At 42.4% G+C, this 16,576-nt stretch overlaps 1 protein-coding gene across 1 annotated transcript in view; it reads right to left on the minus strand.

Moving 5' to 3' along the window:
• Positions 1–1,083: 1,083 nt before the first annotated feature.
• The window catches only part of LOC117525913 (E3 ubiquitin-protein ligase RNF38-like), a 43,616-nt gene continuing 28,123 nt past the window's right edge, over positions 1,084–16,576 (minus strand). Inside the window, exons 4-13 of the mRNA XM_034187864.1 lie at positions 14,001–14,206; positions 11,497–11,872; positions 11,237–11,401; positions 10,807–10,977; positions 9,820–10,011; positions 9,587–9,690; positions 7,343–7,427; positions 6,361–6,482; positions 6,168–6,267; positions 1,084–6,032 (exon numbers count right to left, since the gene is read on the minus strand). Of these exons, the coding sequence (XP_034043755.1) occupies positions 5,970–6,032; positions 6,168–6,267; positions 6,361–6,482; positions 7,343–7,427; positions 9,587–9,690; positions 9,820–10,011; positions 10,807–10,977; positions 11,237–11,401; positions 11,497–11,872; positions 14,001–14,206 (1,584 nt within the window). The 3' untranslated portion in view covers positions 1,084–5,969. The remainder of the gene's footprint in view (positions 6,033–6,167; positions 6,268–6,360; positions 6,483–7,342; positions 7,428–9,586; positions 9,691–9,819; positions 10,012–10,806; positions 10,978–11,236; positions 11,402–11,496; positions 11,873–14,000; positions 14,207–16,576) is intronic.

Here is a 16,576-nt window from a genome sequence, read left to right on the forward strand (position 1 = left end):
CGCTCCATCCGTCCCTCACTCGTGAATAAGACCCCGAGATACTTAAACTCCTCCACTTGAGGCAAGGACACTCCACCAACCTGAAGAGGGCAAAGCACCTTTTTCCAGTCGAGAACCATGGCCTCGGATTTGGAGGTGCTGATTTTGATCCCGGACGCCTCACACTCAGCTGCAAACCGCCCCAGTGCACGCTGAAGGTCCTGATTTGACGAAGCCAGCAGAACCACATCGCCCGCAAACAGCAGAGACGAGATTCTGTGGTTCCCAAATCAGACCCCCTCTACACCCTGGCTGCGCCTAGAAATTCTGTCCATAAAAATGATGAACAGAACCGGTGACAAAGGGCAGCCCTGGCGGAGGCCAACGTGCACTGGAAACAGGTTTGACTTACTACCGGCAATGCGAACCAAGCTCCTGCTGCGGTCGAATAGGGACCGGATAGCCCTTAGCAAAGGCCCCCGGACCCCGTACTCCCGGAGCACTCCCCACAGGGTGCCCCGAGGGACACGGACGAATGCCTTCTCCAGATCCACAAAACACGTGTGCTTATATAAATAAATAAATAAATATATAAAAGCACACAATAAAACAAAGTTAATAAAATAATAATGAAAATAAAAATATTTGAACTTCCAAAGTAAAATTACAACCCTATTTATCTCATGTGTATTTTTCCCTTTAAAAAGGCACAAAAACCACCAGTGCACAAGTTTTATTTTATTTTATTTTTTTTAAGTCACCACTGTCATCGATGATGAGGTTCTGCTAACTTTTTAGATTTTTTCTCTGTAATTTTGACTTTACTTTTTAAAATCTTGGAAGCCAACCTTGATTTTAAAATGAAAAGTTTCCATTTGTATTTATTTTTTTTCTTCTAAAATGTCCCATCTGAAAAATGCACATACAAAATATTTGGCCCCACATAAGTGAGAACCAAAAAGCAGAATACCACCAAGAGAAAACTACTGAAAATACTTTACTGTTCCGTGCCACAACAATATATATATATATATATATATATATATATATATATATATATATATATATCTTTGGGGGGGGGGGGGATTCACCACCGAGAAGGTCTTGGAAGAGAATGCTTATACATTTATTGTTGAACCAACTTTTGAAATCCAAAAGACAGGTAAAAGGGTTTAAAAAAATCATTGCACTACTTAATAAAGTATTACTAGTAATAACTCTCATACAAAATGTACAAATGTGTTAAAAATTTCATCTTAATCTGAACAGGCCTTCAAATGATTTTGGTTAGACATAACACATAACAAAAGTAGCATAACACCATTTTAATGATAGCGTTCCATGTTATTTCACAAAGAAATTTAAGGATTAAAACAATTTGACAACTCTGAAAGGGAACGGTGAGCAAAATGAAACAATAAGTACTAATTAGACAGGCTGCACCTTATTTTGAAAAAACAGCCACGGGGGAGGGGGAAAAAAATAAGCAAATCCTATTGACCACATGGACGCATACAGGCTCCAGCATGACCTTTGACCCCCAAGAAAGACACACAAATTAAAATAAAAAGAATTCCTGCATTGCTGTGTAAAATATCTCATACACTTCCAATGTTACCGATTGGCTTTAGAATATAAAACTGTTTTGTGCACACCAACACAAACTTAACCCTTTATCCTCTGAAAATGCTATTTCCTACATTTCACTGGTTTCTACGTATCTGCCCCAAAACAGTGTCATCCAGAAGTCCGGATGGTACTGTTAACATCTGTTCATTTTGTTGCCATGGCAATCTGGAAGCCCCAACCTCTGTAATAAGACCTTACTGACGTGCACTGATAAAGCACAAAGACCACGGCACTCAGGGTGATCCAGCCCATCATTCCCTGGAGGCTTCTTATGAAGCTGAAATTGTGCATTTTCATATGAAACTATTGGAGTGCAGGCAGTAGTCGAATTCCCGGCCACTGGTTGTTTTCAAACCATGTGCCGGAATGGAACATGTCTGCAGACTTTCAGGAGTTTGTTTTGTTTTTTTTCAATAGAGTGTTCTCATTTGTTCGTCAGAGTATAAAGGGTTAAACGTGCAGTGACTGATGCACCTCGGCAGACTTTGCCAGATGCAAAATACGTCCAACTGAATTTCCTACAATGCATGATCGCTGTAAGGCTAATGTTAGCTTGTCATCTCGACACTGTGATACAAAGTGAAAAATGGAATTAAAAACATTGTCTTGTGCACGAGTGAAGTTTCTGAAGGACTGACATCAGCTTTACAAAACATGGGAGGATACAGACACAAAAAACCCCACAACTAATCAATCACGTCATGTGCAGGGGAACATGAGCTGCACGTTCGTGGAAGAATCCCAAAGTTTTCCGCCGCCACTGAGTGACCCTTGACAGCCAAGAACCACATCCTGAACCTGGTTTTAAATTTGTGTTCACCTTTGACCTGATCCACGTGAGCGGTGCCTCAACAAGTCTGGAGTGAGAGTCATTCAGTTAAAGTGCTAAAGTGTCAAATCCGCTGTTTGATGGAAACCGCTACTGCAAAAATACTACTGAATTAATGATCACAATATCACATGATGCGCCGCAAGCTCAACCACTGTTGTAAGAAATGTTAATATACCACATTTTCTGGAGTAAATCTCACTTTTTTGTACTAGATTGGAAGATCCCACAACTTCTACTCCAGTGTAATTTACCTATTGAAAAATCACGTGATTAATATTTATGAGGTTTTCCCAGGAATCAGAGCACTAAACAAAATTAACTCCAATGTAAAAGTGCACAACAATCCCAAATTAAAAAACTGATACAGAAAAAAGTTGTGACTGATGCTGTGAAAAATAATGTAACTAATCCCCCTTTCCATGACTATAAGAGCCTGTTTATTACAATAACCAACATAAATCATAAATCGGGCATTTTTCAACATTTTTGTGAATTTCTCAAGAACAGATCAATTTTTAGGGGTGGGAAAGAAAATGAGCATATGTAGAGTACTAATATCTACATTATTGCTTGAGAAACACCCTCAGTCCCAACATTAAAGAAAGCTGTTGGGAAGTGGGAGGTGTTTGAATAATCCAGGATCCGCCCCTTTAATCCGGTGTGCTCCACACATTAACCATTTCTTCTTTAGCCCATACTTCACCCATTCAACAAGTTTCAGGAAAATCATCTCGGTAGTTTTTGCTTAACCCTGTTAACATTTATCGCTAACAGGTACAGAGATATGTGTGAAGTGAGGTATGTGTAGTCTCTAGTTAGGAAAGTTTTTAATCAGACTAGGATTCTGTCAACAGACCCGGATATTCGTGCAAGAGGAGATGTCATTACCATTTCTCACAATCATAGTTGAGTGAGTTGTATCTGTTTATCGAAGCAGTTTTGTCCTCGATTAAGAAATCGGACCCGCAATAACTGTTCATGTATCTATCGAGTTAAAACCATGTTCAATGGCCTCGTTTTCCACAAAAAATAAATGTACGGCGAGGAAGACGGCGACTTGGTCGACTCTTTTAGATATTCACCTGATGTGTCTTCAGGTTAGAACACTGTAGATGTGTAAAGGTAACCATAACCAGTCCTCATCTTTTCCCTTTAAACAAATTTAACACCAGGAAGTTACACGTTTTGTGTGCAACAGCCTGGTGAGATGTTTGCACACACATTAGTTTATAACAACCATTTTCCAACACATCAAAGTGAAAATGGAAGGATGAGGAGAAGAAACTAATGTGACAATTGATCTGACATGGATTAATTTGACTGGCTGCAATAAAAAAAAAAAAAAGAATTCTAGATATTTGGTAAATATTTTTCATCTTTGTTACAAAACCAGACTGTGAAGGACTCGGTCCCGCACATCTCTTCCTGCTCTGCCAAAAGCTGATTCAAGCAGGTAGAGATCCAGGTTTTGGGTCCCTCAGAACCGGGACCGGGAGCCACAGAATTAAATGACACTTGTTTCAACCTTTCATGGTCACACTCGGTCAAAACTGGAAGGACTAACCTACATGGTAACAATAACCAGATTTATAACTCAGCTATAAATATGCCTGTAAACATTAGCATCAAACCTAGACTGTGCTCTGTAACCTTGACCTTTGACCAGTTCTTCTCAAAAGATCAACTGTTCTTCAGAGGGACCATGCAAGAAAAAGAGTCTAACAGATGTGTGGAAATCGGAAAATCTTGGCTGCCCTTAAACCTAATATGTGTGCAAATTATTATAATATTGGGCTGAAACATTAAAATGTTTCATGTGGGCCTTTAAATGTCTTACATGTAAACTAAGAAAAATACTGATGGTAAGAAATTTAGTGCCTGGGCCAAGCAGGTTCTTAGTATCACTTAAGGGGACTAAATAAGTCCCCTTTTATAACCCAGGGTTATAAAAAGTACATTTAAAATGTTCCAGTCATATTGAAAATTATACATTATTTGTGTGATGAAATATTCCTAAAAAGTACAGTTTGGACAAACTGACAATGTTATGGAGTAAAAACTTAAAGTTGCTCCCCTTCTGGTTACAAAAAAAAAGTGCTGCAAATTATTGGTTGAGGTAGTAAGATTCTAAAAAACAATAGCTTACACTTTGTCATGCTTAGGTATCACATTATGGGAGTAACGCAGCTCGTAGAATCCAATGGGTGTAGATGTTTTTTGAGCATTACTTTGGAGGCCATGCATTTGACAGTCAAAACCATTCCGTGAATTAATCCTATTACCTTAACCAATAATTTGCATCACTTTTTACCAAAACTGGAGCAACTTCAACTGTTGAGCCCTGTGCAAACTGAAAGTGGACTTTGTCACCATTTTTGCCATTTTACCCCATAACATTCAGTCATAGATGCTCCAAACCATTTAGAATCTTTATTGTCAGACAAATAATGATACACTTTTCAATATGATTGGAGCATTTTTTTTTTTTTTTTTTTTTAATGCTGACGCCAGATGGCCACCATACATTGTATGTATGGTACACTGAGGCTGGATTGTAAGTGTCATTTACTCCCCTTAAGTGATACCGATTAGTTCAAAATTGGCTTCTGGCTCATGGACTAATTGAGGAATGGAGACAAACTACGGCGGTCATCAATAAAGTCTCATTTAGATGACAAACACAAAGAAATGCTTTACTGACTTCTGACTGTTCCTGCTGCTAACCTGATGATGCCCTCGTCCCAGAGTCAGCAAAAGCAAGAGGTGAATAAACTGTACAACAAACTGGAAATACCACAACAGGTGTAACACACTCACAGCGTACGTGTCACTGGGCTGCATACGAAATGCACTCTCACCAGGAATGCAAGTAGTCGCAAACAAATTAAACCTGAACGCTTCCGATGACAAATGGCGAATACGATGAGTGCTGTGGAAAGGACGGTCTCTCCTGGACAGAAAGTGAATACTTAATCGGAAGCAGAAGAGTAATGAAACGACAATAATCTTTGGACTGCCAATTCTACCCCAACGTTTGTTAGTACAACTACACAAACATTTTTCAAAGAAGTCTTTTTTCCTCCCCTTCCATCAGGCAGACGACTGAACACACTGCTTCAGTTTGGAAGGGCAGGTTAGGGAAAAAAAAAAAAAAAAAATACACACATGCTATATATATATATATATGTTCATCTGCACATGACACTGAGCGAACGTGATTCCAAGGCCATCGGTAAGAAGGAGTAACCACAAGCAGAAGGCAGAGAGCTGGCGGTGTGACAGTCCCACGTTCGAAGGCCTAAGAAGTCCAGACATAAAGTGAGCACTAGTCAGTCAGTTTCCACACCCTAAATGCTGATCCCAGGTAAGAATTCCGGTTCTGTGTCCAAGGGAACAAAGAGTGAAGGAATACTGGTCCCAGTTATGTGGCAGAATGTGAGAGCAGCAGGCGGACGAAGAAAGGAAAGAATGTCGGTGTGTCCAACTGGATCCAGGGATTGTGGATGCGGGATCCTGACACCAGCCAAGGTCACTCAGAATCTCTCTGGACCTCAGAGGCATCAGCCCGGCAAATAGGACAGGTGCGATTAGCCTGGTAGGAAAGAAAGATTGCAATACAGTGGAACAACATATCAAAGATCAAAGCGTAACAACATGAAATAACTGATAACAAAAGTCTCTTAGAAGTCTTCAACATCGTAACAAATAATTAAACATCCAAACTCACCTTAAGCCACTTGTCAACACACTTGGTGTGGAACTCGTGATTACAGGGTAAGACCCTTAGAAGCTGGCGAGACTCAAAGTCACACATACAAACCACACACCTGCGAAAGCACCCAAGGTTTCCATAAGGTCTTGGAAGAATAATTTTAAAAAACCCAAACCAAACCAAAACCTAAAGGCAGAAAGTGACTCACAGTGTCTGTTCAGACTGATGGTTGTTGGGGTTGAACCTGTACGACGGAAGCTGTTCGATGTCAGCCTTAGTGAGGCCGCGGGGTTTAGCCTCTCCGAGACGCTCCGCGAGATTCAACAGGGCCTGAAAAAGTCACGCAGAAACATTAATGGTGAGAATTCCATTACTACAGAAGAATAATTAAAAATATTAATAATAATAATTGAAGAACATGTGCACTGGAATATAAGGCACAGGGCCTCCCAAAGTAGAAGTAAGTCCTATACAGGCCTTGAGGCCCGTTGGGGCCACTGCATCATTTCTGGATTCCACAGCGCCAAGCAGATGAGAGTCCACAACGGGATGCCGGTCCAACACGGGTTACTTCCCCAGCTAATTCCAGTACCTATTTAGAGCTGGGTGGCCTGAGACAATGTAGATTATGTGTCTTGTCTAAGGACACAGACAGGTAGGATAAGCAGGATTCAAACCCAGGTCTACATATTAGCAGGCCAGCTCAGAGCCTTTTATCCACTCACTCCCAAACTAGCTAAAAAAAAAATAAATAAATGTGACTGATACATCAGAAAGTCCAGTACATCCTAAGCAGCCCTGAGGCCCAGTGGGCCACTGCCTCGTACCCTTGATAGAGAAGCACAAAGCCAGTGAGACTCTATGACTCTCCCTGAGCGGAAACTCCAGTCCATCAGAGACCTGCTCAGCCAAGGCTGGTAGGTACCCATTAGGGAACTCTGTGTCCTATCCAATGACACAGACAGGTAGCATGACTGGGGCCAGAATACGGGTCTGTCTAACAGACTGGTAAAATCAGTGAGAAAAAGGACCGTGTGCAATTTCCACACTTGAACCAGAGAAGAAAAAATTTCTCATAAATCATTATTCATGCTGTGTGCAAACTAACAAACATCTTTAGGAACTGAAGTTAGTTTCACAGGTCAACATTTTTGAATGTTAGCATTTTTGAATGTTGTGCTCGTTCCTACCTCATAGTTCTCCACCTCTCCGTCATCCACATCAAGTTCCAGGCTGATGGCGGGGCCCACAGTCGGCGTCACCGGAAGCATGGACCTGAATTAGTGGGTTGAGCAGACAGACGACATTTTTAGGAAACAGCCCTGTATTTAAACTTTACAATGCCCCTTTCAGACTGCCACAGTGACACTGATCAAATCTGTGCCAAGGACGGAGGATGAAGCAATCAACCTGGGTTAAGAAACCCACATTAATGACCCTGCTTAGGACCCAGATCAGACCCTTTGTGGAATTCCACTTGAATTGGTTAACTGATGTCAGTCGTGAGTAATATGACTTTATTGGGTCACTGCACCTACTTGAAGAAAGTGACCTCCCTCGTGGAGGGTCCTTATGCACCTGAAGCATTGGGCTTCAGACCAGAGGATCCTCGGTCCAAAACCCAGCCAAACTGAAAAATCACTAAGGGCCCTTGTGCAAGGTCCTTAATCCCCAAGTTGCTCCCGTTGTGTAGTGAGCATCTTGCATAGCAACACACTGACATTGGTGTGTGAATGTGTCTAAAGCATCACTGTAAAGCACTTTGACCTTCTGATGCAGACGGAAAAAGCGCTATATAAATGCAGTCCTGTGACAGTGACTACATTTACATGCCATTAATATTCAGATTAAGGTCAATATTCCAGTGTCTGAATCATTAGGAATAACCCATTTACATGCTTAAGCAGACAGAGTTACTCCTGTATACATGGTCACTGGTATCATTTGGAATATCCCCATCTAAACAGCGACGCATGGACAACATCCAGACACACGGAGAATGTCATTTCCGTTTCTTCTTCCTCTTTCTACTGTCAATAAAACATTATATTCATGTCATTCATGATTCTAATGAAATATTCGGTTTCCTCCTCGCTCCAAAAGTGTGGTGCTGTGCTGCCGCGTCTGAATTTCGCCATACTTATTTACCTCTGCTTCTGTGGAGTCCTGTGGGTTGCGCGCGCTGCATACAAGTAGTTTCCGTACTGAAAAGACCAAGATTCCTTGCGGATAGGACATGCGCAGAACACAAAATAATGTTCCTTTCTATGGGGATATTCCGATGCGCGTTATACGACCTGATATTCAGATTAGAAAAGGAGTAACCCAGGGGTCACATTCGGGTTTTTAAAAACCGGAATGAGCATATTCTGGTTTTTGCAGGTGTTTACATGGCCGTGCACAACCTGGTTATTGCTAATATTCCGGTTATGAAAGGGTTATTGGCTGCATGTAAACGTAGTCACTGTGGCAAAGAGGTTCCTGTGGGAACCTTTGGACCTTATGTTTCACTTGGAAGAAGTATTTGCCATCATGTGCAGTGGGAGACTGCCAAAAAGTCACTCAGCACACATTAGATAAAGGTCTTTGGGCCCCAGTACATGAATGTCACCAGCGGTCAAGTTAAGTCTGGGAACATGCGCTGGTGATGTGCCACATCCACAACACCATGGACCCGCCTTGGCCCGTGGATAGCAACCACGCAGACAACCGGTCCAACTCTGCATTGAAGAACAGGCAGTGGTGGGGTTTGAACCAGGAATCTTCTGCACTGGAAACAAGCGCACTTATCCGCTTGACCACCACCCCTGCAGTTAACTCCTATTTATTCCCATTAATTCATATGGAACGTTTCCAACTTAGAAAATTCCCAGAATTTTGCAACCCATATAGACCCCCCCCCCCAAAAAAAAACCCTGAATAAAGAACTTGTGATTAATTGTGGAAAATAAGTTGAACATTTTAAATTCTCAAGGTTAACTTCTCATAGAAAGTTTCTGGAAGTTGCAGTAAACTTCCCACCCATTTGCAACCTTGTATTATAATTACAAAGTCGTCGTGGTGGAGGCTGCAGCATAACATGATCCTGTAAACGGTTCCAGAGCAGAGGTGGTGTTGGATGCGTGAGCATGACTGTGTGCGACTTCATCCATCCTGCATGGTTCTGTCCTTTCAGAACACCTTCACGTATGCAGGCTTACGCAACAGCAGACTAAACTGTGCACGGCAAATGTGCAAACAAGTGGCTGTACTGTAAATCGAATCCAATATCTGCTAAATTAGCATGCACATGCACTGAAATGTACTTTGTGGATCCGGAGCAGACCTGGGTCCTGTGGGTTCGGTGAAAATATAAGTTTGACCAACGTCTGATCTGAACTGGTCTTCATGTTCTTCAGTTGTCTAAACTAAACCAAGTGTAGAGAAACACTTACAGGAAGTAAGGCAGGAAGCTGGGGTGGTAGGGGGATGGGGGCACAGCCTGCTGAGAGCGGTAACGCCGGCCTGTGATTCGACGAGGCATAAAGTGTGGGTATGGCTGTGACAAAAACACAAGAACAAACCATTGCTTTCTGCTTGTAACATACTGGGTCATTTTATAGTAACAAAATGAAAATGAGCTAAAATATAAACAAGACAAGTGTGGGGTTTTTGTTCACATGCTCACCACTGTGAACAGCTCCTGTGAAAGGGGGTCATGGTGCGACAGGAACTGCAGAGGCGTTGACGGCGGCAGGGTGGAGGGCGGCTGGTGGTGATAGTGGTGGTGATGGTGGTGGTGGTGAGTGTAACTGAAGCCTCCGCCAACGGAAAGCTGCTCGCCGAGAAGCTCAACCTCATTTTCAATCCTCTGTAAGGGCTGAAGACAAACTGAGTTTTAGATGACAGCACGTGAGACAGGCGTCACGGTGGGACAAAGACAAGGGCAATGTTCGTAGAACTTTTCAACCAAATCAGGCCAGCAGACTGCATGAGGAATGGTAAACGTTTGTCCAGTACTACGGCGCAATCACCTGGTGGAGTTATTCACTCATTAAGAGATCAACCAGTCTGCCAACTTACAACTCAAACGAATGCTGGGACCAAGAACTCTTAATGCACTGTCTGCACTTAAGATAAAGATGCACTGAATTTTTGTCATAAGACTGTTGTCTCTAAAAGACATTTAAAGCTTCACAGTTCCCTTAATGACATCAAATTTGTGTTTTAAAATGTAATGTGGGAACAGCCAATGACTGATTATTGTCAAAATCTTAAGTGATCCATGTAGAATAAAATTATGCTATTTCAATCTTACACAGCTTTTTTTTTTCCCCTCACTTAACCATATTGTACTTATGATTAGTTCAAGGGCCATCAGAAATGTGAAAACCTGTATTCCTACTGATTTAGTTCCTGAACATTATAAACTGCATAATTTGGCTGATTTTTTTTTTTAAAGCAACAACATGCCTTTCCATCCTGTCGGTGGGTTGTATGTTAAAACAATGCCAAAGAGAGATTGTTCAACAGTAAAGCAGAGTTTTGTGTTTTAGTACAGTTCAGACACATGTAATGGTTTAGAATGGTACAAAAAATGTTTTATACATACATACATACACACATACATACATACACACATACATATATATATATTTTTTTTTTCCCCACGTACCGATCGTGGCTGTTGTGTCTGGAAAGGCAGGAACTGTCCTGGGGTTGCGAGGTGAGGCGGGTGGTGAGACAGATGAGGTGGAGGAGGAAGCAGGAACTGAGGATCGCTGGACAGCAGGGACGGGAAGGCGTAAGGAACGGGCAAGTGCTGCATCGAGCACGCTTGTAGCATCTGGTTGACAGACATCAAAAAAGAAAAGACACAATAGAGAGGAAAAGTTCAAATCAGATTTTGTGTACGATGTTGTAATGAATAAGGTCTTGCCACAAGGGGGCAGCAAAGACAAAGAAGAGAGGAAAATGTTCTGGAGGCCTTGTTTTACTTTTTTCTTTTATTGAGCAGTAAGACAGTTGGTCCTAACTGAAAGTGCAAAGAGTATTTTTGAATCAACAGAAGCTGTGATGAATGCACACTGGTGCATGGCGCTCACCGGGTGGTAGTGCTGACCAGTGCTGAAGACCACGCTGCAGGCGGGGACCTGCTGTTGTGAGGAACAGGTGGGAGGAAGGTGCTGACCACTGCATAAAGGTGCTGCAAGACTGTGAGGAGGAACCGGAGTCACGGTGTAGGAGACTGGAACGCTGCTCTGTTGCAACTGGGAGATTTTAAAAATCAATCAAGTCCCACTGAACCCATGACCTCATACAATCACATTGCAAACGGGAGCAAAGTGTCTGCGGTGGGATGTACCTGTTCATGTAAGTCCAGGACCATGGTTCCTTGCTGCTGTTGCGTTGCATGTTGCTGCTGCTGATGGTGGTGATGATGGTGAGCTGCAGAATGCAGTAACTGTGGTGACAGGGTGGGAGGATGGAAAGCTCGGGGCTCTTCCACACCTGCACCCCCACCGCTGCCGCCATCACCAGTGGGGGGTTGAGCGTAGCTGGTGGGGGTGTGTGTTGGGTACGTCTGCAGCGTGGAAGGATGAGGGTTGTGGTGGTAGTTTTCATCCTGGAGCTCCGCTGGCGACAGACGAGGTGCGGGGGCTTGGGTGGATGGGTGATTATGATGAGGCAAATGGCGTGTGGGTCTGGAGAGACGACCACGCTGACGTCTTGCTGGTGGGCTGCAGGTGGAGAGGATAAAAATATTCACAAATTATAGCAAAAGCAAATAACAGAATACAATAAACCAAGAAAAAACAGGAGTGAAGCTCTTCTGTTTGGTGCCGTACTGCAGCCGTCACGTTTTTAATCTCCTGCACAGTGAAGTTCTTTCACCGATCAAACACGACCTTCATGTGGAGAGCTTCGATGTGCTAAATTTGCCATGTGGTATGGAGGAGTGTAACGACACATCGTGAGGCACAAACGTGACAAATACATTTGTGAGGGTTTAAAATGGATAAGGAATTTAAAGCCAAAACAATTCTAACTTGCTTATCGTTTATGTTGTTGGAATACCAACACCCTGAAGAGGCCGAAAATACACGCTGGTTAGCAGGCAAGTTAGCATTTGGGAGCCTCCCCAACTCACCAGCAGGGCCTGAAGGCATGTTTTTCTTTATTTAAAAAAATGGGCCAAGTTACAGAGCTCTTGACAACCAGAAAATGCAAAAACAGACATCATCAGGTTTATAAATTAGTGATGGTTCTTGAACTAAGTGTGTGAACTGCATGCTTCCATCAGCAAAAATAAAGTTTGTTCTATCCAGATTCTGTTAAAAACTTAAAAAAAGCAAATATTCGCCCTTCTGTGAATGACTGCTGAAACCAAGTCATGTGACAAAAATTCAACAATTCTTTGATTGAACAGAGATGGAACAGGGAGAAGGTGATGACGAGAACACAGCGATACTGTCAAGAGAGAAAGCCAGCACAAAAAATAAAGAGTATGAGGATACGTGGAGTCCCCCATTTTGTCAAATATTGATAACACTGTTTACCAGAGAGGTGTAGAAATGCAGCCCATTTTCACATAATTTTTTTTCTTTGTTTTTTGTATTTTGCTGCGATATTGTCAAAATGTTACATTTTTGTGATGCCGGTCACCCTTCAATCACTAATTTTTAACTCTAATCCCAACTCTGACCCACCCAAATTTCATCACACCATCACAAAATTTTATCTTGACACCAACAGGAAAATCTGCTCCATTTCATGACAGTATTACAACCTAATATATTAAACCATTTTTTGTGATACATTCACAAACTTTGTGTGGGATCAGGTTGGAAAAATGAGCCCAAACTGGGGGGGTCAGAGGCCAAAGTAAACTGCTGGCCATCATGGACAATGTTGAGCACCCTCTGCACAGCGCCATTATCAGGCAGAGGAGCTCATTCAGCAGCAGACTGCTGTCCCAGTCCTGCCACACGGACAGATTCAGGAAGTCTTTTGTCCCTCAGGCCATCAGACTGTTCAACTCTTCCCATCTCAGTAAGAAATAATCCTGTGACACATCTGTTTGACCTTTTATTGCTTTCTTTTGCACAACCTACACTGTTCACATTGTGTACTGTTTACATCTGTGCTACCTCCTCACTACTGCACTACTACATTTACTCCGTCATATTCTCTGAGACTGGATGCTGTACTTGCACACAAATTTTATTTTTATTTTTTGTTAGTAGCTTTTATTGATTAGTCTATTTTTCTTTTATTTACTTAACCCTATTTTGTGTGTCTGGTGCAATGTGTGTGTCTTGTCTAATGTGTAAGCTGTTGGATGCCTTGAATTTCCCTCTGGGATCAATAAAGTATCTATCTAACTATCTATTAACTGACAGTAATGGGAGATGTTTTTTCTAAGTAGCCAATGTGATCAAAGTGCACGACATAACATGGAAATTAATTCTGCAAGTTGAGCCACAGAAGTCTAAAAGAAATTATCAACTACCTCCAACAATTTTGGGCAAGTTGAAGCAAAGTTAGAGCTGCAATTAATGAATATTTTCATAATTGAATCATTCTTTGATTAGGTGTTAGGTCCATATAATGTCAGAAAATGATTAAATGATTATCCATAACCCAAAGATATTCCATTTACAGCTAGAGAGGATGAAAGAAACCAGTAAAACAAACCAGACAGTATTCCTATCTTTTTTCAAATGATTCAAAATTATTAATCAATTTGTAAAAAGTTAATTTAACAGTTATTAGAGTGGTAATTAATTATTACCACTCTACATGCCTCAGATTTAAATTTGGGGTTAAACAGCAACTAAAGTCATGCTTGAACTACTTCCAACCTACCTGCGTCTGTGCCGGACGGGAGTGACACATCGCTCCTGGGAATAATGTGTGTGGGGGTGGGGCTGCCTCCGACTCGGTGGTCCCAACTCCCAGGGTCGGATCGGGGGAGAAGGGGTGGAGGGTGGCGGGGCAGACGAGGACAGCTGTTCCAGGACGGACTGACTGGACAGCCTTTGGCGCTTTGGACTGGGGCTTTCCTCACTCTGCTGAGGGCGGGGCAGACAGCGGAGAAAAACAAAGAGGAGGGTGAGCGTTGTGATTAGTGAGCCACAGCGTGACCGCGCGTCACACAGACACACCACTGTCCTCTATGACTCACTTCCTGTCAAATCAAGTATGCGCGTGTACACTCACGTGTTTTCATGCATGTGTGTAAAAGAGCATATTTCAACACGAGTACTGTGGAGCCCGGAGGGTTCACAGTCAACTTCCCCTCAGAGAGAGGAAACGCAAACACAAGACAGGCACCGACATGCCGATAGACTGACAAACGCTTTCTCTCAGGGTCGAGTGACTCAAACTCAACTCACTTCAACAAAAAGAGTCTCACATACACGCAGAATGAGAGAGGAAGAGAGGGAGAGAGAATAATTAGGTACTTAGCTAAACCGATACATGAGAAATTAATGCCAAAATAAATTAAGAGAGCAAGTAAGAATAAGCATTCAAGACTGATCACACAGGAAGTAGTGAAGGGGGGGGGGGGGGGGAATACAGGATATCACAAGAAAAAAAAAGATAAAAAAAAAGAGCTTATAAAAAAACTCATTGGATTTTATTATTTTAGGAACATAAAATTGAAATAAATTAATACTGAAATTCTAAATACACTGGTATCACAAATTCTGTACTTCCAAATATCGGTATCACATCAGCAACCCCCCCCTCCCAAAAAATTGGTATGGGTCAGGCTCTATATACAATCCTATTTGTGATTAAGTTATTTTAATTTGAATGACTGTAGACTTTTTAATCTTAGCAAATATTGCATCATTGCTGAAAGAATCAACATATTGTGTTATCGATGCTCGATTAAAACAGTCGAACCTTCTGACGTTACCACTTCATTTCTCTGTGTCTTTATGTCACCAAAGTTACAAGATAAAACCAGGTGGCTGTGAACAAATACAGTGTCTCATGTCTGGTCGTCTGTCTTTCACCTTTGTCAAAGGCGATTCAACATCTGCTCCGTCCTTGTGGCTGCTTGAAGCAGATAAAGTTGAAATTCTCATCAGAGTTCAGCGACGTGTTCCAAACAATAACGCACATAAAAATAAAAAATAAAAAAAAAAACATACTGAGGCTCTGTGTCGGAAACTGGAGACACACTCGGGAGTTACGATGAACTCTGATTCAGCGGACTCGGAGGTGAGTCACTGCACTTCCTGTCACACTGTGACTCTCACACACTTGGCGCCTCATGAACACACACACACACACGTGCTCACCTGTGTACTCTTCTCCTTCACGTGGGCCTTAGGTGTTCCGTGAAGAACGCGGCTTCCCAAGCAGACAGCGCGCTAGCAGACATTTACGCTCCCGGTACTTCCCCTCCCCCGTTTACTTTTTTGATCCCTGCTTCCACCTCCTCTCCTCTCTTTGCGGGAGAGACACGTTGGTAAAGTGTGATAAAATGACTCAGCGGCTGCGAGTTCAGCACACGCAGCACAGCAACCTTGAGGTCGGTGTGATTGCTAACAGGAAACAGCTGGAAAGCAGGCTGCAGAAACACACAGAGTCATGGAAACGCCTGCAGACACACACTCACACATGGCGGAGCTGCCACTGTTTGAGTTCTTCAGCCTATAAAGAACTAAACCTTCTTAGGCTTTGTGGAATCAGACTGCTGCCTTAACAAACCTCCGCAAAATGGAGTTTGTCTTTTTGACACAAATTTGTATACAAATAACCGTCACTGACTCTCGGCGCTGGATTTGACCTCCAGCATCAGCATCTTATAAGCCAAAGAAGGAGGGGGAACTGCCTGATTTAAGGTCAGTTTTCATATAGTGGACTGTGTGACCGCTGAGCCCTGAGGAGACGAGCAAAAGGAGAGAAAAGAAGTGAGGAAAAGATGTAAAATACAGATGGTTATTTCTGAAGCTTAGGGTAGTAATGAGGGTTTAACACTCACTACAGTCTGCACAGTTCTAAACTGCTAAAATTACCAAGTGTTAATTAATTGGGACTGTGCAGAAAAAAAAAAAAAAAGTCAATATTTTTTCCACAACACCGTATCAATTTATCCATCTCTCCTTAAACCCCCATCAAACCCCTGTGATCGCTGTAACCTCCACTCCTGTAGATGTCACTGTAGGGCGAGTTGCCACTTGGTACTGGATGCCTGTCACTTCTGGCATTATTTCACAGGCAAGAATTCATTCATTTATTCAGATGGTTATTCAGATTCAGGTCATAGCAGCAGTACACTAAGCAGCTCATCCCACACTTCCCAATCCTTCACCAAGTCCTGTAACTGTTCTTGGGGAAGAGGCAAGAAATGTGGGGGGGATAAGCAAGGCTAACATGGCTGCACTTTGGTTTTAAAAACAAAACAGGAAGTAATCATTTAAAGA

This window comes from Thalassophryne amazonica, chromosome 15 (genome assembly GCF_902500255.1).
Source record: "Thalassophryne amazonica chromosome 15, fThaAma1.1, whole genome shotgun sequence".
In the NCBI taxonomy this organism is placed as follows: Eukaryota; Metazoa; Chordata; class Actinopteri; order Batrachoidiformes; family Batrachoididae; genus Thalassophryne; species Thalassophryne amazonica.